The 27,354-nt window shown below is 41.7% G+C and overlaps 1 protein-coding gene across 7 annotated transcripts in view; it reads right to left on the reverse strand.

The window, feature by feature from the left end:
- Positions 1-27,354, reverse strand: part of magi2b (membrane associated guanylate kinase, WW and PDZ domain containing 2b) — an 89,571-nt gene that overhangs the window by 12,812 nt on the left and 49,405 nt on the right. For 4 of the 7 annotated variants that reach the window (XM_082540868.1, XM_082540867.1, XM_082540870.1 and 1 more), the window contains exons 4-11: positions 26,243-26,467; positions 23,946-24,174; positions 23,330-23,409; positions 13,936-13,993; positions 12,908-13,029; positions 12,104-12,286; positions 7,657-8,186; positions 6,735-6,903 (exon numbers count right to left, since the gene is read on the reverse strand). In XM_082540868.1, the coding sequence (XP_082396994.1) occupies positions 6,735-6,903; positions 7,657-8,186; positions 12,104-12,286; positions 12,908-13,029; positions 13,936-13,993; positions 23,330-23,409; positions 23,946-24,174; positions 26,243-26,467 (1,596 nt within the window). Of the gene's footprint in view, positions 1-6,734; positions 6,904-7,656; positions 8,187-12,103; positions 12,287-12,907; positions 13,030-13,935; positions 13,994-14,598; positions 14,692-23,329; positions 23,410-23,945; positions 24,175-26,242; positions 26,468-27,354 lie in introns of all 7 variants that reach the window. The other 3 variants (XM_082540866.1, XM_082540865.1, XM_082540869.1) reach the window with 1 other exon arrangement.

A 27,354-nucleotide genomic window follows, 5' to 3' on the forward strand; every position in this document is an offset into this window, starting at 1 on the left:
ATTCCCAAGATATGAGCCAAAACATTTTGCAGTGTTCATCACCATATGGTGGCACTGCCATTTTTCAGTAATGGCTCAGTCACATCAGAGCAAAAATAGGACAGCAGCCTCCTTGTGACTGGGGGTGGGGGAAATGGTGTTTGATGGTCACTCCACTGAGTATTTTTTACATTCAGCAACCGGCTGCAAGCAGTCGTGGTGACCATGTCAATCGCAAAGCGATTACACAGGTGGGAAGCAACCTGTCCCCAAATAACTGCTGACTGACTGCAGTCACTCTCAGACAGATTGGTGAAGGTTTGCAAATAATTGGCATCATTTATAAATGCAGACAGATTGCCAACACATCTAAGTCAGTCTACACCAGTGAACGCAACTTGTCTGCAACATGTCTCTCTGCAACAGCTGGTTTCTGGTTATATTTATATAGTCTGGTTGCTTATATATCAAGCATTACCGTCAAAGTGCCAAAGTGCAGTCCTGCAGCAACTACGTCAGTATTTGTGGAAGAGTTGAATTTCTGTTTCAGATCCATGAGGCTCTGGCTTGATGCTGAATGTAAGCAGTTAATGTGAGTTTCTTTTTTTAACATGAATTTCTTTGCATGTAGACAGCCAGAGATTAGCAGTTGTTCATTGATTTATTGCAGTAAGGGCGATCGTGGCTCAACAAATAGAATAGGATGCAATGACAATATCACTATAATAACAGTCAAATGTAACCATAAATAATTACTGTCTCACTACATCAGTCTGCTTTTTAGATTTGTGAGATGAAGCCCAGAACATGTACCAACAAACAGAACGGCAGAGCTTTCAATTAAAAAAATAAATAAATAAATCAGAGAGCGCGAGAGAGTCGAGGACAACTAAATACGACAAATCACTGCATGTCAGTATGAAGTGAAAATGAAAATTTTAATTCATTTCCTTTCACTTTTCCCCCCACTTTGAATCCCGCCTCCCCCATTTGCCCAGTTAAAAGCATCTTTGCAACCTGGAAATATTTTCCATTTCAAAACCAAATGTCATCCATCCTAGCTGTATCTGAGAGTGTGGAGGAGGGAAATAGAATTAAAACGCTCCCATAAACACTGATGAGCGCCATCCATGGTGCTACACAGTGGCGGCGGCGGAGGGAGGGCTCTTTGGGAGGCTGGGACTAATAACCACGTTCTGCAGGGAATACGGGCCTTAAGGGAAGCCTTTAAGAACTTCTAATAAGTCCTTTTCAGAAAACTTTCCTTAATGACCCACTGAAGGAAATGAGCTACAAGGCAATTGTCCACTCATATTACCGAGAACCATCATCCTTACAGACACATTTAAGCACATTTAAATGCTAATATAATTCACCAGCATGTGTGGCGCACTCGTATGCATGCTGATGAATTACAAATGAATGACTTTTAGGAGGCTTCACATGGTCTCTCTCACAAGTCAGTGGTCAAACAGTCTGGCAGGCTAGTATCACAGACTAGCCTGCTGAGTTCTGGATGGCCTTCAGATTAGCCTGATTGGCTTGTGCAGCCCGACACCTTTTTCTTTCCAGCCTCAGTATGCATCCTCATTGGTGCTGCAACATGTCTCTGGTCTGTGGTTGGCTCTGCTTCAAACTGGGATGTCAGGGGACGGAGCTGTGAACATGACCAGAGCTCCGTGCAGCTCTGGCAGTGTGCCCACGCTACAGTCAAGCAGTCAGACAACACACACACACAACACACACAGTCATACATGCAGAGGAAGTCTAGCACTGTGTCTCCGTTACAGAGGGCTCTAATGCACTCAGTCACACATCTAAAATTATGTGGTCAGCCTAAATCTCACTGATGCTCTGCACAAAAATTCTTCATCTGAGAACTCGAACATGTTTAAACATTCCTGACATTTTGCACATCTGAGTCACTGTAAAGGACCTTGTACCCTCTTTCACCCTGCAGAGAAGAGAGAGGCACGGAGAGAGCCGGAGAGCTTCCTGGTGTGTCAGGCTGATAGCCCCTGTGGGGTTGTTGTCTTGAGTTGTTTGACAGAAACTGGTGAGTTTGTGAGGAGATGGCATCTTTGGGGGAAGGGGTGGGGGGGTGGGGGGGTAATCTGCCACATTCAGCCTAGCATCTAGAAGGATATCTATTCAGAAAGATATACTTTGCAACTGTGTATCTACATGTGACTCTGCATTAGCGTGTGCATAAATGTTGTATCTGAAGCAGTGTTTTTGCAACGGCTGACCTCCAGGTGGCAGATGTTGGCTCTGCACGGTTGGGCCGCCACGGGGAGCATTGCAGCATTTGATCTGAGTGGCTCACATATACATCCACACATGCAGCGGCATACCCTGGTGTATTCTGTGTTCGTGCTGAAAGCACTTTAGTCATTTGTACTCATTTCATACAGACATCATCCTTATAGATCTCCAATTATTGCCAATAATGTATTCAAAGCAATCAGGACCTGCATGAAAATCAGCAAACCACCCAGCAGCACTTACATCAGACAGTCTGATGTATCAGGATCGCTAAGAACTAATGTCTTTGATGGCTTGTCAGGTCTGCAATCATAATTCGTGCCACACTTCAATTAATTAAACCTTAGACGCATAGGAGACTGATTGACTTCATTCCTAATTAAATACAATTCGCGAAAAGGGTGATGCAAACGAGGGCATCGCCATAATTCCTCTTTATTGTTTTGATATCATCTCAGAAACAAAGCATATTAACTCTGAACTCCTGGCAAATTATCTCTGGAGAAACTACAGACATAATGACAAAAACAAGCATTAAAATGTGAACTTCAAAGATGCTGCACGCCTCATTCAAAACACAATGAGCTCATGAGGTTTTCTCTTTAAACGGCTAAACAACAGAAGATGACTTTTGTTGTTCTTCACTTTCATGAGCAACAATGCTCCATATTTAACTGCTGTGTAGTTTAGTGTGTGTGTGTGTGTTTCAGGCAAATGGTATAGGCAGCCGGGGGGAATTATCAAGTCAAATGCTGACCTGTGACCTGAACACCTCCGAGAGAATCAGAGCAAGAGTACGTGTCAACAAATGCAGCTTCCACTGTGCAATTTTATTTCCTTGCAGGTGGCTAAACATACAGGAACTACAAAAAGTGGGAAAATAGCCACACTCCATGCGGTCCTGGCAGAACTGCAAGAATCTATACTTCAAGCTTCAACACCATGAAATTCTCCTCAGGCCCCTTTCTCGCCACCTTTATAACTCCATTTTGATTTATTTTCTCACACCAAGGGTGTGCGATTGTCTTCTCCCTTCACTGAACATGTGCAGGAGCATTATACGTGGAAAACAGCAGCTCATTGCAGGTATTGTGGAACCTCACTAGCCCCGAAATTTGTCAAAATACAAAGAGCCAACAGTCTAATAAGTCAGATTTAAATGCTTGTTTAATAGGATAAAAGCCTGTGCCATTGTGAGAAAGCAATGGAAGTTTTGCAATGGACAGGAAAACAGATCACAGCCAGTAATAAGACTCCATATATTCTCTTCTTGTCCCGCTTTCCTTCACCTAACATAACATCAAACTAGATTTGTATTCAGCAAAATGGTAAAAATGTGGTTTTGCAGCCCGTGTGAGCACAGTCAGTATATTCAGCCAAACAGCATCACACCATCCAGTTCATCCTGTTTGCCAGCTAGATGACACTCTCCAGTAATTTCTGTCCAAAGCACATTGCAGTAAAATAACCGCATTTGTTCTGAAGATGAGTGGCCTCAGTGGGAATGAAACTGCTTTCCCCACAACAGTGCCGGTGCCATCTGTGCCCAGAGTCGCGCTACACCTGACGGTGAGTTTAACGCCGCCTCTCATCCCAACTCCCCACTTCATTTTACATTTGATGTGCTGTATCTTAAAACTCCCTCCATGTCAAATCCCCCTCATGCCTCTCTGTTCTGTTTCACTGGAAAACATCGATGACATGTTGGTGATAAAGCTGCACTTGGAAACTGCTGAGAACACATGGTGCGATGCACAAAACACTTAGTGTGACATCTGCTGACACTTTTTTCCTGATCTGTAATATTGATGTGTATTCACTGGATGAGTCACCGCATATGAAATACACTAAACAACATATTGTTCATTGCATCCTTAGGTTATATCATTTCTAATAATCTGTCCTGCAGCCATTTGTACCTGCATTGATCAAATTTCCCCACGGTGGATATTAAAGTTTCATTTTCTTAACCGACACAATGTGAAATACATTTGAATTGTTTCACTTTTTATGAAATTCCCCCCTCCCCTGCCAACAGATAATTTGCACCAGACAAAATTATTCTTCCAGCTTCTAAAGTATTTATTATTCCAAAAATAAAATCTCATCTTAAGACCTGAATAAAATCCGAATAAATAGGCCGTGTTACTTGAACGAGTTTAAAAATAGAACAGGTCTCGAAATCATCATAATCAAAATCTCTTTAGCTCTTTCAGTGCTCACTGTCAACTCTACTTGACTTCTCTATTGCAAAGCTGCAGCTGGAGGTGACGATGCAAAGCAAAACGATGTTTGTGCACGTCAAAGCCAGAAACCAGCTTACATTTAGCGGGAAGCTGCTCTTGCACTGGACTCATCTTTAATTATTCTTCTGTTAAGTTATGAACGGTAACAAAATATCACATGTGATTCTGCATTAATTGGAGTGAAATCGTTTTTGTCACTGCAAACTTAAACAGTTCAAAGAGGGCATTAAAAGAGGAGAAACTTGCTGGACTTTCACTATAACCAATTTGATCATTCTGGCTAAAAACAGTAATCACAGTGGTGCAGTGGTTAGCTCTGCTGCCTCACACAACGATGGTTTTTGGTCAGTCTTGGCTCAGTCTTCCTGTTTTTATTACTACAGTCCAAAGACAAGCATGTGAGTCAAAACTACCCATGGACTTCTGTGTTTGCACCTTATGACGGAGTGGCGACCTAACCCGGTTGTAATCCAGCTCTGGTTCGGGTTCAGATGGAACAGGTGCCAGCCGTTGGCAATCCTAAAATGAATGGGTGGTTAAGAAAAGTGATGGATAGGTGGTTCCCAAAGTTTCCAAAAGCAGGATCAGAGGTAGAACATTTCCAGTGGCAAAATTCCCAGTTTAAGGGTGCTTTCACATCTGCAGTGCTTGTTCCGTTTAAACTGAACTCTCATTCATTTTTTCCCTTCGTTTGTTCAGGTGTGAACATAATAAACGGCCACACTGAGGCTCTTTGGAGGAGATGGTGAACTCCAGTGCAGTTTGTTTATGGTGCTAATGTGATCACAACCAACTACCTGGGGTACATTGCAAGTTTGAGCTAAAAAACTTTCTGTAGCCACTTATGCTTTGTATTTTCAATGCGGGAATGTTCAATAGATGTGCAAAGGTCTGTACGGGCAAGCAACCAGCTGGGAAATCAACTGAAATTCTCCATGTTCTCCGATAGTCCAAAATAGAGCTCCTTCTTCCTATATTATTTATATATTTATTTTGTTGCTTCTGCTCCCAGACACATCTGGCCAATGAGCGGACTGAACATTCTCACGTGATTTGTAATGACGCATTTTGGCTCGCTTTAAATTCATCTGGATTTTCTTCTGTGTGAAAAGAGACCAAATCACAGGGAAAATACCACCAGTTTACAAACTCATCAACTGATTCGGTCCAGAGTAAATTCAAGAGACAGACACTTTCTCTAGATTTTAGATTAGAGTTTAAAAAAATCCTTTTGATAAATCTCATAGCAGTTGTGCAAGTCTCAGGCTGCTTGAGGAGCTCCCATGAAGAAGAAGAGGCTCGTCCACGCCCCTCTTTTCCACTCCCCATTCATTTACAGCTTCTAGTTCGGCGAGTATCTGTTAGCTAAATGCAGCAGGGTGGCCTCTTATGCATTTATATGGCACGATTGCATTTCATTAACTTTGTGTCTTCTCTCCCCTGCAATTCATGTTTTATTGTGTTCTCTCCGTGTGCTGCCTCTTTTTCCCTTAAATCCAAGCCGTTGTGGCAGATGGCTGTACCTCCCTGACCCTGGTGCTGGCGTAGGATTCCTTCTGTTAAAAGGGTTATCTTTATAAAATTTGCTATAATATACTCTAATATTATATTAAGTGATTTGTTAGTTCAGTAAGTTTATTTTTATTAAGACTGGGCAGAGAAATCTGCCCGGCATATATTACTCATTACAGCTTTCCTAGTATCCAAAATGGAGGAAAAAGGAAAAATAAAACAACAAGAACAAAAAAAGTGTAAAAGTTATTTACACCTGTACCCATGTACCCAAATAGTTTTGTATATTATCTCTTTTGAAAGACATAACTGAATTTGACATATTCATTATTATGTCAGAGTTGTTCATTATTTCATCCCAACAACAAAAAGGTTTCTTTAATACCTTTTCCAAAAATATTTACCTGATAGTAGCTTCTCCTACATTACACTGACATTACAACTTCTTTCCTGAATTGAGAATAAAACCTTTGTGCAGTCTAAGAGTGACTTTAATTTTACTCTGAACAATATTCACATTATTTTCTAATAAAAAATTTGAAATTACTATTGTTATTTGACGCTATATGAATCAAACTGAGTTTAACTTTCACTTACTGTTCTGTTCTATTTGGGAAGATTTAAATTAGGTGCCATTTACAAGCTTTTTTTATTTAGATTTGTTTTTGCAGAAAGAGTGTGTTTGTAGTGAGAAACAGTCAAAAGAAACAAGGTAAATGTTGTCTCTCTCACCTGTTCCTCCTCTCTGTATGAGGAGTGTTGCTTCTGCTCCCACAGGACACTCTTTGAGCATCTCCACCACTCGTCCATGTCCAGCTGCAGCCACTGACTGCTGGTTTACCTCCAGGATCAGGTCTCCTTCTACCAGCCCCGATGCTCCCTGTGAGCCCGCGTCTAGCACCTGCACCACATCATCATCCACCGTTACTATACTTGGCTTCATGGTACCTTCCAATCTCAAACATAAAACTGCTTTTGTAAACCACAATCAATAAAAATGGGTTACAGTGGAAAGCTGCAATTGCCCACAGTGGGACCTAAATTCTAAAATCTTCACCGCACATGTTGTACTGTTTAAAGATTTATAGGAACAGCCATCTGAGCTACTTCGATTCAAGAAGACTAAGAAATTCTTAAAACAAAAGGGGAAAAGCACAGATGCTGTCATGTTGGTGGAGACAGATGTATATTGTGGTGCAGATGTTTTATTGTATACATACAACTGGGATGAGGATTAGCATCTGTCACATTCCCAATCAGCGACTCTAATTTATATCTGTTCCTTCTTTCCAGGTATTTAAGTATGCAGGGTGGGAATTTTTTCCCCCCTTTTTGCTCCACACCTTCCGGAGACTCGATTCGTACCACATTAGTAGATAGCAAACCCAACACAGGGTGAGCTCACTTTGTTCTTCTTATCTCGATCTCTTTCTACCACGTTGTGTTGACCAAATTAAATTTTCTCTGACCTGCTGTCGTAACTCTACTTCAAGTTTAATTTGTAAGTCAGCTCGACTATTTTAGCCGACTGTGGAGAGTTTGCACTTGAAAGAACACATTTAATTCCTGAAATGCTGAATGAAAATTACAATTAAAATATTAAACAGGTCTGAAGTCGTTCACTGATTGAGGAGGCGGCGTTGGGACACTTCACCTGTTTAACTCGCTGACCGGTAGGACTGTCGGCGATGGTGAACCCAAATCCTTCTGCTCCTTTCACCATGGTAACTGTTAGCAGCTCTGCCCCTTGTGCTGTTGCCCCGGCAACAGCCCCAGTCCCAGAAGAGGCCATTGACACGTTGTCATTGTGAGGTGTGAGCGCCGATGCCGAGCCGGGCGTGGTGGGCGGCAGGGATGAGCCGTCCAGATGTGTGTCTCCGGGATGGGAAGCTCCAGCCTGGGCCAGAGCCTGACCAGGAAGCTGGGAGCTCAGCGACAGGTACTCCAGGTACGGGTCATAGCTGCCGCGACCATTCACCACCAGCGGGCGGTGCTCCAGCCCAATGGGCGTCAGGGAAGCGCTGGCCGCACCGCTTGGGTCCTCGGGGTCGAAGGGCAGGGGATACCCTCGACAGAGCACGAGGGTCACGCTCTGACCGATCGGTACAGACTGGAAAAGTTTGACCACATCGGCGTGCGTCGTGCCAAGCACGCAAATGTCATTAATGTAGACGATGACATCACCTGAGGGAGGAGACAGGAGCAGCCTCAGTCACATGGCAGAATGTCACAGTAGATGCAGAGAAAACCAAAAGATCTGTTGTCAGCGGCTCATGTATGACATAGTGTGCAGTAAAAATAAAGGTCTCATCTCTCTGTGGCATCAGAACAAGTTCGCCTCTCAAAAGTGCCACACAAGTATCATGGTATCAGTCCACTGCCACAGCAGGCGACCAAAGTGTATGTGCGAGACAGAGAGATGAGACAGGGGTCAGAGTCTTGATGAGTATGATTCGTGCAAATTGACAGAAAATCTCAAAAATTCAAATGTGTAAATACCTACAGTCTCATGCACTGCGCATTATAACCCTCCGACTCCATCTCACAGTCGAAAACCCAAAATGCGTGAGTACCATTGTTTAAAAGATTGTGTGTGTATATGTGTGTGTTCAGTTTCCTTCAGCACACCCATCCTGGCTGGTGGTGTCTCCTCAGTATTAGAACTTTAGATTGCTCTGCCTGGTTGATTGATAACATTTTTTTTTCTGCACACCAATAACAAAGAGGTGAAATAACTTCACAAATACGACACTAGATACTCCGTCATCTCTGCTGTAGTTTGAACGTGCGGAAAGTTATGGATTTCAGCTTTAAATCCACAGCCCCATGACAAATACAGCTGCCTCAAATCCTCTATTTCACACTTCTAGCGGCGCTCTCTGTCACACATGCAGACACGCACACATTCCCATGAGCATATGCGCACACACAAACATACACCATACATGTCGCATGCACAATCGTACACAATCCCTAAGAGCAATGCTGCACAGCTCAAATAGGCCAGCTAATCTCAGCCAGGGAGTGTCTGCGTGCAACTGTGTGCGAGTGTGAATGTGAATGTGTGTGCGCTCTGGCAATGTCACAGAGCGTAGAGGAGCAAGTTGGAGAGAACAGAAATCAGAACAGAGAGAGAGAGAGAGGAGGGGGGGAGGCTGACAGACCAGGAGAGAGGAAAAACCAGAGAGGTAGAAAGAGAACATGGATGAAAACACACTGAGGCTGAAAACAGAGGAGAAGTGTCAGATGACATGGTTAGATAAGGAAGCATAATAAAGGGTAAGCTGCAGAGACAAAGAGAGATGGAGATAAAACAGAAAGAGATAGAATCCAGATAAAAGAGAAACTGATAGGCAGAGGGAGAGACATAAAAGCACAGAGCAGGAGCTGAAAGCAGGAAGGAGGAATCCCAGCTCTGAAATGAGCTCTAAATGAGCAGTTTAGGCACCGGCCGTGCCAGGCATGAGGCCAGCTCGCAGGTTCGGAAGAGAGCACACATGAAGCTTGTCCTCCTCTGATCCTGTGACGGTGGCTTACTGGGATTTTTCTAGCATTGGCTTTTTATCTTAAACCTAAAAACTGGCCTTTGCGTGTGAAGTTTAAAATAACCTATGGAATCTGCGTTTTCATCCTCAACAACATACTGGTAATGAACTGGATTTAGGACTTTATTCAAGGACACCAGGAATGAAAACACACACTGGCTGCTCCGAGGATCCAATCTGTACCTCTCCACACACAGCAATGCAGGTTCTTTCCAGCCACTAAGCGAGCCACGTGAGACAGCATTGCTGCTCGTTTGTGTTTACGAATCAAAGCACAAACACATGTCTGGGGGTGTCTGACACTGGTACACCTGTGTACAAATTATTTTACCAGGACTGTTTGTGTTCCTGCTGTTTGGCTATCAAGGCAGATTGAATCTCCTAATGAAGTAGGTGGTGTGTGGGCTGATGTCAGTTATGGCCAATCAAACCTTTTTTCTCTCCATCTTATTAAAAGGAAGATGTTACAGTGCACTGACAGAGGACAGGGTGTACTGGGAGGAAACTGGAGTCCTTGTCTGGGACGTACAGTGCCACAGGCATAAATATAGGGCATCCCAAATATGCCAACAAGGACAAATGATGCCCATGAATTCTTATTTGTGTGGATGTGGAAACAATAGCAATAGATTTTAAATTTCCAGGAATCTTGGGGTACACAGGCAATTTTTTTCACTATATTGATATCATTTATTATACATCACAGGGGACTTATAATAAATGATAACTGGACTTGAATTGGATTTGAGAGAAACTGAAGAAGACTTTAATAAAGAAAAACACAGGAATCACGGGAAGAAAACGACATTGACCTTAATAACGCATGCTCGTATAAAAAACCGAGACAGAGAGCTGTATATTTTGCCACAGAGGACCAACTGTGCCTCCTATTGGTATTTTGTATATGACTGTAAAAGTCCTTTTAGATGTGGGTATGTTACAGGTATGGTTGATGGAAAGAAAATAGCCTGCGCTACTTGGAATCAACTCGCAACTAAACACATTTATATTATTGTGCTCTTACGACCACTCCACTCCACCATACATTCATATTCATATAGTGCTTTATTCTATGCACTGTACGCGGATCATGAGGAACAAACCATTACCATTAGTTTTGAAAATGTCCAGAACTGAAGTCATTGTGGAGAAAAATCCACAAATATTTATAATCAGTATTTAGGACCACAACTCCATTTGATGCCAAGACAGTGTAGCTACTTCATGAAGCTACTACTTATCTGGGTTCATGTCATTCCCCTAACCCGAGCCTGGCCCCAGGATAGGTAAACCGGACCCTTTTTTTGTCATCATGGGGGTTTTCAGAATCAATCTTTCTCTGTTCTCTCATCCAGGACCAATTTGCCCTGGGAGACCCTACAGCATAGCTCCTGGGATCACTGGAATGCGCAAACCGCTCCACTGTGATAAGGTTTCGATTCACACGGGAACACTCAAACTAAAGAAGACAAATACTTAATGAGAGTACTACTCGCTGAAGCCGCCACAGCCTGATGCACCACAAATTGAAAATTGATTAAAAATCCTTTATGACACCTACATAATGGAACGACTGTCCTTTTCTTTAAAACTACAGCAGGATAAGTTTAAGGACTTGTGGCCAAAATGGATTGCATTTATCACCCACTTAGACCAGGCTTAACCTAACTGGAGGGGGCACTTATATTTTTGTTGAGATGGAAACAGTGACACTTAAAACTTGTGTGTGTATCGCAACAGGAATAGAGAACGAGGAGAAAAAGTGCAACCACCTTGTAACATATTGTAAAGTTATACAGAAAAATTGAGAAATTAACACAATGCCATGGTACCATTTTCTTAATCTATAGTTTAATGACTGTAGAATTTAAGCTGCACGCTGACATATTTATTCAGTATTGTATCTTCTACATGAAAAAAGAAAATAAATCTATAAATCTGACGAAGCTGAGGCTGCACACACGCACAACCTTAATATCTTTTTATCTTTTAATATTTCTTAAGGAACAATGATCTCTCTACTGCACTTTAGAAGGTATACGGTGTTGAAATACTTGTTACAGAAAACTACTGACTTTGACTTTTGAAGAGAGTTTTGAAAAGACTTGAATACTTAAGAACGTAAAGTAATTCACCCAATCGTCCAAGATCTCTGTGCGCACTGCTATCGGGATCTAAATGGTTGCTCTTTATGCTACGAAATCTCTGGATTTGTTCTGACTTTTGTTGCTAAAAGTTACACAGTAACTCAAAAATGCACTGAATACTAACACTGCTGTTTTCTGTGGATTTTTTAGGAACCAGACATGTTGACAGAACCTGCCAACAGACAGGTAAAAATTCAAACTCCTGCCAGCAAAAAGCTTTCTGTATTTGATCTGCCATGAGAAAAAAATAAAGGTCCATAACACTGAGGTGTCACAGTAATGAGGGAGTGCTTAAACATTTCTACAAACATTACACTATCAGCAGTGACAGCGGTGACAGCTTGCAGTTTGTTTAAACCTCAATTTATTTTGAAACCAGTTGTCAAAATTGCACGCTACATATAATTACCTGTGTCCATTTTTCCATCCTGAGCAGCAGGTCCATCTGGTATTACGCTCTTCACTTGCAGGAACTCGTCGGGCTCGTCGCCTCCTATAATTGTAAAGCCAAATCCCATGTTGCTCTTCTGCAGGGCTGTCGATAGGAAGGTGCCCTTCAGCTGGGTTGGGTCCCTCGTAAACAATGGCTTCTCTGCATTTGGATAAAATTGTGAGGGACAAATTTACACCATATTTTTATTTCTAGAACTGTTGAACATTGTGTTATTGAGTCATTTTTTTTTTGCTTTTACGTGATTTATTCAGCACTGGATGCATCTATTGTAATTTTTTTCTTAATGCCAAAACTTGAGGATACAATATCCTGATAATCTCGCTGGAGAAAAGCAGTTTTTACTCAGATGAAGGAGTAATAATGTCCTGCTGTAGTATGTCATCATACGCATGCCTGGATATGACCACTAGGGGCCTTAGGGCTGGCATGTTCTCTGTCCCCTGCACTGCCTGTGATTTCCATTCGACCCTGTACACTGTGACACTGTTAATCTGCCCCATCAAACACTCGTGAAACAGCCCACTCTATGACATAAGCCGTGAAAAGAGGAATAAAATGCAAAGTATTCAATCCAGAATTTCAGCACTGGAGGGAAAATGTGTAATTATTTCAAAAATGCATTAGCGTGAGATGGCCTCAAGACCAAGGCTATGTGCTACAGACATTCTTTCTGCAGTCATGGCATTTTCATATTTGTGCAACTGCGTGAGCCTGTCAGCATGTTTTCATGTAAGTACTGGACACGGTGCGGAATTGTACCTCTGTAAATTGTAGGCAGCGGTAGAGCAGAGAGTCCCTGGCTCTGCATCTGCCTCTGCTGCTCCAGGCGTCTCTTGGCTTCCAGGACCGGGTTCTCAAACTGAGTCCTTCTATTGATGTGACTGTAAATACAGTGCATTGTCACAAATTATGAACAAGGACAGATTAAAGCCTCTCTGAAAGCCAACAGAAATACCAAAGTGCAATGCTTTATTAGAAATGTGTTCACAGCAATCATGCTTTTATTTTATATTTTTGTGAACCTTGTATTCAGAGGTATTCAAGTGCCAAAAGTGAGTGCTCATTCATAAAAAAAATAGCAGCTTTCCACGTTTTAAATCACCAACATTTAAAAATCTGCTGAGTTAAATAACTCCTTTTTGAAGGAAAGGGTTGTTAGTCTTGCTGAGAGCCCAGCTCTTAGTCAAATTTTCAGCTGCTGTTGTTAGTAAATATTAGCACTCTCCTCAAGTAAAAACAGCAGAAGGATGGAGATAAATTGCCAGAAAATATCTGTGGAACATGTTTCTGCTGGATGTAAAACTAATGTCTGGCAGGTGTTTGCAACCACGATCACTGTAACAGCTTAACAACACAAAGCTAGTTTATCTAGTCTGTAATTCTAACTCCATCTACAGTTTGTTAAAATTTAATAATGCATTAAATTTCATGACTATGGTTATGACTTGGGTGTAAAATATAATTCCTTTAGTAATTCTTAGGTGCAATTAAATTATATAAATAAGCACATTTTGTAAATTAATGACAAAACAGAAACAGCAGCCTCTTAAAACTGTATCTGAATAAAAAGAGCAACAAAAAAAAGTGTGTTTGTCATATAACCTGCAGGACAGCCCTCATAAGCAAGCACTTTACTTTAAAGCTTTAATGAAATAGCTGTAATATATGAAAAAGAAATGGGAATTGAGTCATTTATAATTCATAACGAGGCGTTGTAGCGCATGGAAATGCATTTCCTGTTTTACTCCAGAGTGGCTGGTTTATCCAAAGACAACGGGGAAACTTACTCTACGTAGTAGCTGCCGTAGATGGGGTCATCTATCTTCTCCCAGCCGTAGGGCAGCTCTGAGGGGAAGAAAAACCAGATAAGGGAAATGAAGTCAGTCAATGCTGAGAGCTGAGGGAAGGAAGGTAGACTCTAAATTGAACCACTGAGGGGAGATGGCATGAATCTCCGAGCTCACAGCTAGACGCTCCCAAGCGCTCCTTTAATAGACAGACAGCACTTCGATCTGCAGTGGTGGCTTCTTCATGGAGACGCGAATCACAACAAAGACGTCAGCCCAAAACAGGGTGGGAGGAAAAGAACATTTAAATCATCTGACACCTCGGCCTGCCTTCTTTCTCTTTTCTTTCTCCGCCTGTTATCGTGAGCACAAATCCTTCAAGGCCAAATATCAACAACATACTACTTCATGTTTGTCTCCTTCACCCACCCACTTGTTTTCGCCTTGGACAGCTTCCGTGGCTGTTGTGTTAATTGTCTCCTCCTCTCCCTCCTCTGGTTCTGTTCCCTTCTCACTTCATCCATCCCTTCGCTGATTTATCTCTCCTCTCTCTATTATAAAGGAACTGGGTCAAGGCGCTGCACAAACTCCTGTACTCAATGCCGGTTTTCTTCTAATTTACTTCTAACTTTCCACTGTGGTGCACAATCATGCCAAACACACCTTGTACAACATGTTGTTGTGAGCTCCCTCTGCCGGTTTTTGCAAAATTCAAGATGTTTTGGTTTTCTGGTTTAGCACTCAGCTTGCAGGAAGCTATAAGAAACACAAGGGTGGGTTTAAATTGCACTATAAGATTGAGCTAACATAGAAAAACACACACACCTACTCAGCAACAGTCCATCTGTTTCCCTCCCACTCAGACATATACCGGATATATAGCATGTCTCATTAGCATTAGTGCTCTTGAAGTGTTCATCCTATTTCTCGTATTATTTATCTTCGGGTCTTAAATAGTCTCATTCGTGTAATTTATAGCTGAAACCTGTGAAAAACTAAGTACACCCCATGATTCAGTAGCTTATACAACCAGCTTTGGCAGCAATAACTCTAAGTAATCGTTTTCTGGACGACTTCATCAGTCTCTCACATCATTGTGGAGGAATTTTGGCTCACTCTTCTTTACAACATCAGTTCATTGAGGTTTGCAGGCATTCGCTTAAGGTCCCACCACAGCAATTCACTCAGGTTGAGTCTGGACTTTTGACTGAACCATTGCAACACCTTGATTCTTTCCTTTTTCAGTCACTGTTGTAGACTTGCTGCTGTGCTTGTGAGCAGTGTTCTGTTGCACAACCGATTTTGAGCCAAGCTTAAGCTTTTTTCCAGATGGTCCCACATTTGACTCTATAATACTTTGACATGCGATGAGAATGGTGGACTTAATGACTCAAAGTGCAGCTGCCGTGTAACAAGCCCAAGTCATCAGCACCGTGCTGACGACTGTTTGTGTTTTGGCTACATTTTAAATACTTGTTCACTCTTTTTCTAATTCTGCTGTCATGAAGTTTAACATCTAACATGCTAACTGAGGCCTGCAGAGTCTGAGATTTAGCTCTTGGGTATTTTGAGTTTCCCTGATCACTACACGGTCTGACCTTGGGATAAATTTATTGGGACGTCCACACCTGAATGCACCAAACCAGCAAACTGCCAAAACTTACTGATGATCAGTTAACCAAGTGCATTTGATTAGCAGCGCTTGGTTGGTGCTTACCTGCTTAATTTCTAGCAGCAAGGTTGTACTTAGTTTTTCAGAGGACTGCATGGAGTCTAGTGAAAAAATGCATTTTTCACACGACTGTAGACGGTCACTTTCCACCACTAATAAAGCAAAGGTGATGAACAAAGAACGAAACTACTGTCACACAGATTACAGATGAGGCTAGAAGAGAAGCACCGAGGGAGGCGAATAAAAACATGGGCCTAGTGTGTGTAACGCTGTTGCATTTGTAATGGAAAGGTGTGTGGCTGTGGTGTGTGTGTGTGGTCAGAGGGCCCGGTGGCGCCAGTGTCCGGCAGCCTCGCCTCTGTCAGTGCGCCCCAGGGCGGCTGTGGCTACAATGTAGCTTGCCATCACCAGTGTCTGAATGTGTGTGTGAATGGGTGGATGACTGGATATGTAAAGCGCTTTGGGGTCCTTAGGGACTAGTAAAGCGCTGTATAAATACAGGCCATTTACCATTTAACGCTGTTGCATTTGTAATGGAAAAGTGTGTGGTTGTGGTGTGTGTGTGGGTTAGCGGTTTTGCTTTATACCTCACTTGTTTGCACAACAGTTTCAAGACTTGGTTTTTAAATTTAGGACTGACCAAAATGTATTTCTAGCACTGACTATTAAAATCTGTAAAGCACAAAAAGTTTAAAACAAGTTCCTGGGCTGATAATAATTTTATTTGTTTGGTGATCAGGTTCTTTGGTCAACTTTAAAAGTCCCCCTGTAAAAATATAATTGTTATAATTGTATTTACATAAAATATCTTAGTTCAAAACATCAAAATTTTCTCATGATTTTACAGATTATTTATCCTGTAAAGAATTTTGTAATGTAGTAAAACTTCTGTGAAGCACAAGAGTTTCCACACTCAATAGTTTTTATAACAAAAACCAATCAGTCGATGTGTGTACATGCTGCTTTATAGATTAATTAATAATGTGAGGTCATTTATTGATTCTGCCTCTAAGCAGAAGAACGTTTCATTAAATTTGGAGGAAATTTGTGGAAATTGTTGTGAAAACACTGAACATAAAACAACATATTTAGATTTCTCAAAGCAACATAAGAGCACATAACTCAGGTATTAAAAGAGACATTTTTTTAACAGTACAAATCCGAAACACAGCCTGACCCACTTAAAGAGTCACACACCCACCCACACCCACCATCAGTCCTATTATTTTTACAATTATTTGGTCCGTGTGATACTGATACAGCGACATCATCCTCCCGCGTTGTAATAAAATTATGAACAGATCTGTGATGTAAATATAAATAATCCGTGTGTGAATGTGTCAGTCTGTGTGTGTGTGTCCTGCTGCTGAGCATGCTGACTGTGCAGCCCAAGGTGTTTGCTCAAGCCGCCCGTGCCGCACTGCCATTACCGTAAATGACCCTTCTCATCCTCGAGGTGAAAAAGCCTGATGGATTCATACTTCAAACCACCTTAAATTCCTTACCACCCTGTCCACGAGCCACCTTAAATGTCAGCCTAAGTCATCCACTAGTCGCTTTCCCTCCCCCTGAACTGAAAGGGAGACAGTTTCCATGGAAACCACCAGTGGAAGTCTTTCTTTTTTCCCCCCCTCGCCCGAGCTGAGGGCTCCGTCTTGTCTCTATTTCCTGCCGCGGCAATACAGAGAGCGAGGGGTGTGTGTGTGTGTTTATGTGTGTTTTTAAGCATTCAATCGAGTCAGTATTTGCGGTGTGCGCGCGTGTATGTGGGGGAAGTGCGTGTGTGTATTAAAAATGGCTGAAATGTGTCATCATCTCTGACATTAAATCAAATTCCTCGTGTGTCTGAATATAGCGTGAGCATTGAGGGGGCTCACTTGTGTTTGCTCATTAGTGTGTATGTGTATTGCTGTCTCTCTTGACATAAAGTCTAATTGTGATTCTTCTGCATTAGATGACTCATCTTCCCTCTCACAAAACGTCTCTCTGACCAACAGGAAGCCACGAGCAGATACAATGAACTCATCTGACTCATCTGACAACAAAGAAGCCAACAATGACTTCAAGAATAAACTCAAAGAAATACAAATTCCACAAGATTTCCATGTAGGGCTGCAAAAAAGGATTTTCAACATCATTCTAACTAGAAATTATATTTGTAATGACAGATAAATCATTCGATTTGCAGCATCAGCAAAATAGTAAAACCTGGCATATTAAAACTAATTATCTGACCAACAGCAGAAACTAAAAAACTGGAAAAATCTCCCAGATGAAGACTCCCTCTTAAAAAACTAAGTAGAACTGTGAGAATTTTTCCTCAGGTGCATTTTTTAAACCATTTTGCAGTCTAGCTCTAGACAGCATAGACAGAAAATACAAAAGAGCTGTCAAGACAGAAACATATAAAACAGTGATTGCAGAAAAATGAGAGTGAAAAGATGAGAAAACTCGAGACAGAGAAATGGTCGTGGTCCAGACATGACTCAGTGTAATAACAGTGATGAAACTCTGAGGTAACATTTTTAGCGTCGCTCTCTGAGAGTGTGCTCCAGCGCTCTTTGTATGCAAGCCTGAACCCATTTCCATCTATCGCAGCTAGCTGCAAACACGGTTTTGACACTGTGACGTTGGCCTTAGTGAGAAATCCCGCCTCTGAATGACAATAAACAGTATGTTTTTGTCGACAGCGCTGGGATTACTTGGAAACTGACGCAGGGATTGAGTGCGTATGTAAGGCAGAATTCAAAACAACTCTTGGAGGGACTTGAAGCTTGTCCTGTTTTTTCCTGCTCTGAGCGAGAGAAGGGATATGTGCTTGAGTTATGGAACAAAAAACTAATTGACAAAAAGAACCAGATCTGAGGTGACAAGCCTTTGAACTCTGGGATTGAGTCTCAGCAAATACATACATTACAATGCACACAATGGTTGTAAATTTGTGCAAACACATAAAGCACAAACAGCCATCTTCTCAAACTCAGCCAAAAAATGCAGCATGGGAGCAAAAGAACGCAGAGAGGCTAAGTGAAGGGAAAGGGAATAGCGAATGAGGATATGAAATGCTCAAGGAAAGTGGAGCAAAAAGACCAGACATGGAAGCAACGGAAAGGGAATAACAAGAGGGAAGAAGGAAGAAAAAAAAGCACTAATGAAAGTGTGTCTGAATATTTTTCTGTTTCCTGCCTGAGGCTATGAGACTCTGGGAAATCCTTCAGGCAGAGGGGCAGTTAAAAACAGCACCACCTCTTCTTGATGTTCCCATCCCACATTTATTGTTTTATTCACGCCCCTTGCATAATTTGATATCCTTGCTTTCATGCATATTTCATCATCTGAAAATTACATGTCCATTAAAGTGGGCAAAAATGGAAAAATGCTTTTAAATTATCACATTTTACAGCGGGAGCACCAAGGTATTGCACAAACATCAAAAATTTGGCAGAACATTATATCACCAAGAGCTACAGGAGACCATTACAAAAAAAAAAAAAAGAACAGTGCGAGTAATGTAAGGATGGGGATGCTGGATTAAACTACTACATATCCTTCTGTCATCCCATGTGCTTGCTTAGCTGTTTATACCAAAAAAGAAAATTTCCTGGCATCTAAACCTGTTTTCTGGAAGACATTAATTCATAGGTGCTGTGAGAGGACGTGATGTGTCATCCAGGACCTTCACAAACGCTCTGCTAACAGTCTTTGATCCAAATTCCTCTGCCAGTAGTGATTACTTAAGCATTAAATTCCTTTAACAACTGCTTCCTCCGAAGACGGAAACAGGCACAGCAAAAGATTAAAAAAGAAAAAAGATAACTCAACTTCACACAGTGAAGGCAAAAAGAAAGAAACTGAAAAGTAAAATAAAGTGTCAAAAACTGCAGTTTCTTAAATGGCCACTAGAGGGTGACTCTACTAAGCGCGTCAATCCTCTCGAAAAATAGTAGTGTGCAAAAGTCTTGAGCCAAAATGGGTGTCTTCAATTAAGTTCTGCTGGTTTCTTGAAGGGCAGTCTTTGGATGTTGGCTGCTTTTTGTTCCATTTTGCATCCAGAAAAACCCACTCTGTCAGTGTGGGGTTTATCCATGTATGTTTGGGATCATTGTCATGCTATAAACGATGCTATAGCCAATCAAATGGCTTCCAGATAGTGTTGCATTGCCTCCACCATGTTTTACACTCACTGTTGTACCTGAAAGTCCAGGTGCAGGTCAGATCTGTGTCAGGTCTTCACACAATATTTTTTCCTATTTTTTAAGAACATGACTTTCAGATACTGTTCTTCTGCTCTTTTTTAATATCCCTGGCACTTCTTTTGTCCTCCACTTGTCCAGTTTCCTAATTTTCTAAAGACACACTGCACACCATCCTGAGATATACCAGGTTTTCAGCTAACAGGTTTTTTTTTGTGGGGGGGGGGATAAAAAACCCCAAACAGTTTTATGCCTGTCAAACAAACTGTGTTATGTTTGGCATTTTTAAGCTGTCTGTTAATTTAAGTGCCTTTTTTTACGCTTGAATGACTCAAAGGTCAGTGCTAAGTGGCTTAACAATCAAAAAACATTTCTCTGAAAATGGTAAGGTGCAAGGACTGGACTGAAAATGAGTGAAAAAGCAACCAATGTCCAAAGAACTACTTGCAAGACCTGCAAGTCTGGAGAACTATTGTTCATGACTTTAAAAAAACTAAAAGAAAGTCTTCTTCCTTTAGGGGCAGGCTCAAGAGTTTTGCACAGAAATGTATGTAAATGTTTTTAAAAAAGACAAAAAAAAGATGGCGACACCGAAATGTTAGACTTGAAGGTTCATTAGAGTTTCTCCCAAACCACTGGGAGGCGCCACTTTGCCTACGTCCACTTTTACATACAGAGCATGAAACTAATTTTCAGTGAGAGATTACATGGAGCTCCATAAGCTATTGTAGCAGCTGCTAAACACAACAGGACCTGATGCCTTTCTAAAAGATAAAGTCGTAATCGGATCTGACAGAAACTTTACAGACATCCTCCACAGCAAAGCTAAAGTACTGTCAGCCATGTTCGTGAAAAGAGTCTGAACCAACAACTTATTGTGTGTGTGTGTGAGAGAGAGTAAGAGCCAGTTTGTGCAGAGCTGAGCGCCGTTATTAGAATTCCTGTCACAGTCTGGGCCTTTACTGGGAAGAGGAAGAGCGATAGCGAGGCAGAGAGTGAGGGAAAGACAGGAGAAACTGAAGAGAGAGACTGAAAGGGGAGAGAGGGGGAGATGTGAGGTGAGGGAGAGGAGTGAAGGGATGAAGAACAGAGGAGAGGTAGAAGGTATCGATTTAGAGCTTGCTCTGGCGGATCACATCACAAACTAATTCAGTGGCCGGCTGTGACAGCAGCAGGGACGTTAGATCACCTTATCGTCATACATCTCATCACGCTGTATCACCACTGCGCTTCAATGTGTAGCAGAATAACGGATGCAAATCTTTCCTAAAAATTTCTGTGTTGTCAGAGTCGATTTTTGCTTTGCTTCATTAAAACTGCTTCTAAACAAACCCCAAAGATAATGATGCTGACACGTATAAAGAAAAGGCAGCAAATCAATAAATTACCTAATCTGACCAGCTAATAAACTGTACCTTATTCTTCTCTCGTCCGCACATCCACACACACCATTCTTGTGCTCTAAACACGAGGGCCACAAAATCGTAAACAGGTTAGAGAGGACTAATAACACACCGTTTTTGAGACCTTTGTTTCTTCCTTCCTGGACAGACGTTGCTGCTTTGACCTCGAAACATTTATTCAAGACAGAGAGTGACAGGTCAGGTCAATGCTCCCCGACAGTGAACATATCACGAGAGTCAAACACACCAAAAGGTTTCGGAGCTGCTACACTGGACCAGCCAAAACGTATTCATCCTCAGTGGCAAATAATCCCAAAGAAATACACTTTTTGCTCCTGTTTGAGTAATGTTTGCTAAAAACTGCACTGCCCAGCTTTTTTAAGATAACAAATTGGCCCTTTCGCCAACAATAAATCTCCATAGGTAATTTGTTTGTAAAAGATTTATGTCTTTACTAGAGCAGCTGAACTCTCCAGACTTTAAAACACAATAAACTGTGTTTTATACTGGAGTGATACATTCTGAAGCACACAGTTATGGTTACAGGCCAGTCATTTTTATTCGAGGTCTTAATTTAATTTAATTTTTTTTTAATTATTGAGTTGTTTTGTTCAGTTAATGATGACAGAAAATAATAACTGAAGCATTTCATTCCCTTTGGCACCTTTGGCTCATTCTCAGGCCGTCTGAATACAACCTGCCCTGCTCCATGTGTGAAGTTCATTTTTCCCATCTGTCCCCGCTTTAGTCCTCACACAATGTAAAGGCATCGTGGACCTGGATCTTCAATGTGGTCTCATGATTTACTCTTTTGGAATGTGTGGATTGTGATTCTGGTTCTCTATTTGTTTCTGGTCTTTAGCTTATTGTGTTCTTTCTTATGATCCCAGTTCTCTTCTGTGTCCAGTTTCTCATAGTCTTGCCCTCTGTTTGTAGTCTGTGTTCTAGTTTATCTTTAATGGTCCCGTCCTGTTTTCCCAGTAATATCCTCGTGTCTGCGTGGTTTGTGTGTCTTAGTCCTGGTCTCAGTGTTACTTCCCGTTTTATTTTGAAAGTCACACGTCTTGTGTCCGTGTGCCACTCCATCATTATTTTGTTAACTCGGTCTATTGACAGCAATAAAGTTGTGTTTAAATTCAGCTCCTAATCCTGCCTGCCACATGACAAAAGGCCTGTTTTTCCTTGAAGTGCATTTGCTCTTCAGCTTCAAGATTCAATCAAATCCTTGTGAGAGGAATTTTTTTTTCATGCAAATATAATAAATCAGCCCCTACAGGTTGCTGGAAAATCTTAAATCTGAAACCCGTCAGCAGCTTAATACTCAGTTCTGACTTGAAAACCACAAACTTTTGACTTTGTTGTACAAATTAGTGGATCTAACTCTATTCAACTAGGGTGGCCTAAATACCTTTGGCTAAGCACTGTGTACCAGTGCAGTCCTAACTATAATTATAACGTTTACATCCTTGTGAGGCAAGCGGTGCGTTCCTTTCACACAGTGATCACACAGATGTGCTGCTAGCCACAGACGCAGACACACATATACACCTATCACTATATACCACACAGAACATGTAACACATCCTGGTCTGATCAAAAAAAAAGTCTGAAGAGATCTCCGTTTTCTAAATTAGAATTTGAACTAGCTTTAAACATTTTCCCCTCGCTGAGTGCACATACAGTTTTGCTCTAAAGTTCATTATTTTCTCAACATTTGCCCGATAGGCAATTAAAGGACATTTAATGAAAGAACTACCTTCCTCTCTGCACATCTTGCAGGACAATCATATGCTTAATGATCCATTCTCAGCAACAAATCTAAACCGGGAGAGTTTATTAGCCCAGTTTAGTCTGTCTGGGTTTCAACCTTCCTGTACGAGTACACCCCCACAAAACCTGTGGAGAAAGCTGGGAGCAGTGCACACTAACAAACATCTCAATTTGAGTGTTTTTGTGTTCTTTTTACTCAAGAGGAGCAAACAGGCTGCAACTGTGAGTCTGGAGCAGACAACAGTGGTACACAAACAGCAGAGACAACACACTTCCACAAACACCAAGCGATGAACTTCAGATAAACTAAAGCTTAAGAGAGAAAAAAATAACTAAATCAGGTTGTTCGCACTCACCGTCTTCCCTGCATTCTTCTGGCGGCTTTGCTTTCTTTGCGAGCCGAGGATCGAGCCATGATGTCGTTTTGGTGTTGTGACTGGAGAAGAAGAAAGAGGCAGATGTAGACGATGGCAATGGAAGGAGGAACGGTGCAAACCGAGGTCAGCGAGACACAGACAGAGGAGATAAGAGAAAGAGCGGAGTGCAGAGTAACAGTAATGACCTGTGTTTGTACGTGTGCAGGGATGCTGCGAAACAAGGAGATTTCTAAGGTAAACTAAACGGTCATGAATCCGGTAATTAGCCCTCAGCCACTAATTAGGAAGGGTGTGATGAGAGGGCAAAACTTTTGTGTGTGGTGTGTGTGTGTGTGTGTGTGTGTGTGTGTGTGTGTGTGTGTGTGTGTCCTGTCTGATTAGGAGCACTGGAGTTTCATCAATTATTCAACACAAGGTCAGAGCTATAAAGTTTTCACACAGCCATACATAAACCATGATTTTAAAGTAAGTGCACTTTGCAAAGTGCTTTACATTGAATGTGCTTTAAGCTTTTATTTATTTATTTATTTTTAGAATGGTATAATTGTCACACAAAAAAGAAAATATCCTCATTTAATAAGAAGATATCGCTTACTCTATGAAGTAAACTTCCCCCTTCTCAGTGTAGGCCATCTCCCAGTTATCAGGCAGGGGACCCAGCTCTTCCTCATCTGCATCTAGAACTTTGGTTGGGGACTTGCAGGGAGATTTTGGGGCCTCCTCTCCTTCGGTTGGAGGCTCAGCAGATGCTGGGGCCTGGATTGACGCTTCAACAGCAACCTCCCCAGAGGCATCTGTGCTCTTGTCCTCATGTTCACTGGACTCTGTGGACCACAGACACACACACAGAGTTATTCTCACACACCGTGTACACACATGCAGACCTGAATGCACATTACACATGCCAAGCATGAGTCAGAGCCAAGCCACTGCAGAGCTATGAAGCCCCAGGAGAGGAGGGGGAGGGCGGTGGTGGTGATGGAGTCTGAGGACAATGAGAACGAGGAAAAAAACAACAACATAGAAATGTCAGAAATTGAAAAACAGGGTAAGACAGAGACTTGAGGGGTCAAAGACTGAGTCAGAAATAAGGGACGATTTTTAGAGTGACAAGAAAAGCTGGTAGCAACTAAGACAGTCGATAAGAAGCACAGGATCAAGGTGAGAAATACAAAATCTAAAGTATTCCTGTTGTAACTTTGTGAAGGTGCAACGAAAATGCTAAAATATTAGAAGGTCTAATTATGAAAATATCTGACTATATCACCTTCACAGTTCAAGAAGAATCAATGGTGTTTCACAATCCTCTGTCACGGTCCTGGGTCTTGTGTCTGTTAAATATCTTCAGTTTATTTCTTTGTGTATGGTTTACATTTTCACCTCTCTATCTTTCTGCGTAGTCTGTTTATACTTTAGCTCATTTCTCATGATTTCATTCCCCGAGTTTGTGTTCCTGCCCTCCTGAGTTCTCTGTGTCAAGCCCGTGTTTCTGTTCAGTTTGGTTACTTCCTGATTTTTTTTTTATTAATCTTTGTTTCTTGTGGTTTCTATTTAGTTTTACATCCCTTGTCTCGTTTTCTCACTTAAGTTCAGCTGACCGCGCAGGTGTTTCCTGTTTGCTCACATCACCTTGTGTATTTATTGACTCAGTTTGTCTCATCTCTTTGACGCATCCTCCCTCCTTCCTATTGGTTGTGTGGTCCTCAGCACTGTTTCTACCCAGTTTTTGGATTCCTTCTTCTTCGACAGCCTTTATTTTGTAATTTGTTGGAGTTTAGGATTAATTTCCTGTCTCCCAAGTCATGTATTTGGGCCCATATGAGCCATATATGACACTGTCTGCTAAAGTCTTGTTTAATCTGTCAGGTGCACTTGGTCTTTGGTTAATTTTTTTTCAGTATTTATACTAGACATGAAAGCAAACTTATTCAAGTAAAAACAGTAAGCAGGTTGTAGTAAGAGCTTAATACGTACTGTGTATATATACAATAACGACAAAGACTACAAAGAGAGACAGGGAAGCAGAGAGGGCAGGAGGGACAGGACCACAGAGATAAACAATTTGGAGGTAGGATGGACGAGGGTGGCAGGGGAAGAGAGAAAAGTCACGGTATTAATAGAAGCAAGGACAAAGGCCAGGAGCGTGATGACAGAAGGAGAGACAAAGAAACTTGAGGAAAGAGAGATTGGAGCTGATGCCAAAAATGGGACTGTGGACAGTGATAATGGTGAGTACACAGAGGTGCCCTTGTGCATACATGTTGTGTAACATAAGGTTATTGAGAACCTGCGAGTTTTGGTTCATGCAGTGTCGGAATAACTGATGGAGGCACATTTTTTCCTTTTTAAAAAAAAATATACATATATATATATATACTATTTACTTATATATATATATATATATATATATATATATATATATATATATATATATATATATATATATATATATATATATATCATTTATTTATTAATTTTAGTATTTTGTTGTTTTATTTTAATTTTATTTTTATTCTGTCCTTACTTTGGTCAGCACTTGTTGTTTAAAGTGCTATATAAATAAAGTTGGCTTGGCTATTGCAGTCATGAGTCTGGACTCAGAGGGAAAAGACACTTAATTTTCCACTTAAGGGACAATACAGGTTATGCACCTGCTGTGACAACTGGCCTTTTTCAGTGGTTTGACTCAAAAATGCCAGTAGGACGGCAACAAATAACCCGGGGGACAGTCCAGGCCTTCAAACTCTATTTTCTCCTCACCGAAATATGAGTACATAAAGTCTTCGTGGCCACGGCACTTGTGAAACAGAATGTAATTTTGGCTGTGAGTAAAAGAGAAATGTGGCATGCATCAACAGGAAATTCATATTTTTCTTACTCATCCTACAGTACCTGGTGTGATGGCCACCCCGTTGCCATTGACAACTGGGCTCTCCTCTTCCTCCTCCTCAGGCGGCTCCAGACTGGCGCGCTGCTCCATGTTGCTGACTGACTGGTTCCTCTTTCTTTTGCCCTGGGCGCTTGGCCGGGCTCCGGGCAGCAGGGCCTCACTCACATTCAGAGGAGGGGCTGCCGGGGACGGCTCGGCTGGAGGTTTCGGTGTGCCGTAGAAGTTATCTGAGGGCAGAGAGGCAGCGTTTGTGTTAGAGGCCACATGCACAACCAAAGTGGGATCCCAGGTGATGTAACACACCGTCTGGGAGGCGGAGTAAAGGTCCACAGCTCGCAGACAGCTGTGGCTTTGAACAGATGACTGCCTTTCAAAATGAAAGATTTATCTGTCTGAACAGAGTGCCGCAGAAATAACTTAGGCCATGTTTTTGCCTGGTAACAAATCATTTCTATTAAGTCTAATCAATTTACCCACTGGCTGGTGTTTCAGCGAGGAACAAGCATATGCAGTTCCATTTAATAGAGGCCTTCTGATAGACGTTAGTCTGAAAACATGACTGGAGTCAGAACACAGGCTTTTTAATCACAGAGAACATAACAAGGATCCCAAAACAATAACCCAGGAAAAAAAAAAACAAGCTGTCTATTTTCTAACTCCCTCAATTTCCCATTCCATTCCACAAAAACACCGGCTTAGAAAGAAAATTGAACACCACAAAATGACTAAACAAACAACAACAATACTAAGACGACAGGAAGTAATGCCCCACACATAGAAGTCAGTGTCATCAATGTCCTTATCATTTAACTTGCAAAATTATTTTCTGCCCTATGATGACATTTCTTTACTATTGGGGGCGTTTCCTAACTCTGCCATATCTCCTGAAAAGGAGGCACCCCCGGCATCGTCCACTGAATTTATCATCCAATCATTGTCGCACCCTTTTTCATCGCTCAAAGGCAGAGGAAACGCCCTACAGACTTCTAAAACGTCACATTTTATACAGGAGAAAAACTGCGAGAGAGGTTCATCCTGAACTGTCACTTTGTTTTGTGACCTGACTACACAATCTTTCACAGCGTGCACCTCCTTTTCCATTCAGAACTGGCCT

This window comes from Aulonocara stuartgranti (genome assembly GCF_965226115.1).
Source record: "Aulonocara stuartgranti genome assembly, chromosome: 7".
NCBI lineage: Eukaryota > Metazoa > Chordata > Actinopteri > Cichliformes > Cichlidae > Aulonocara > Aulonocara stuartgranti.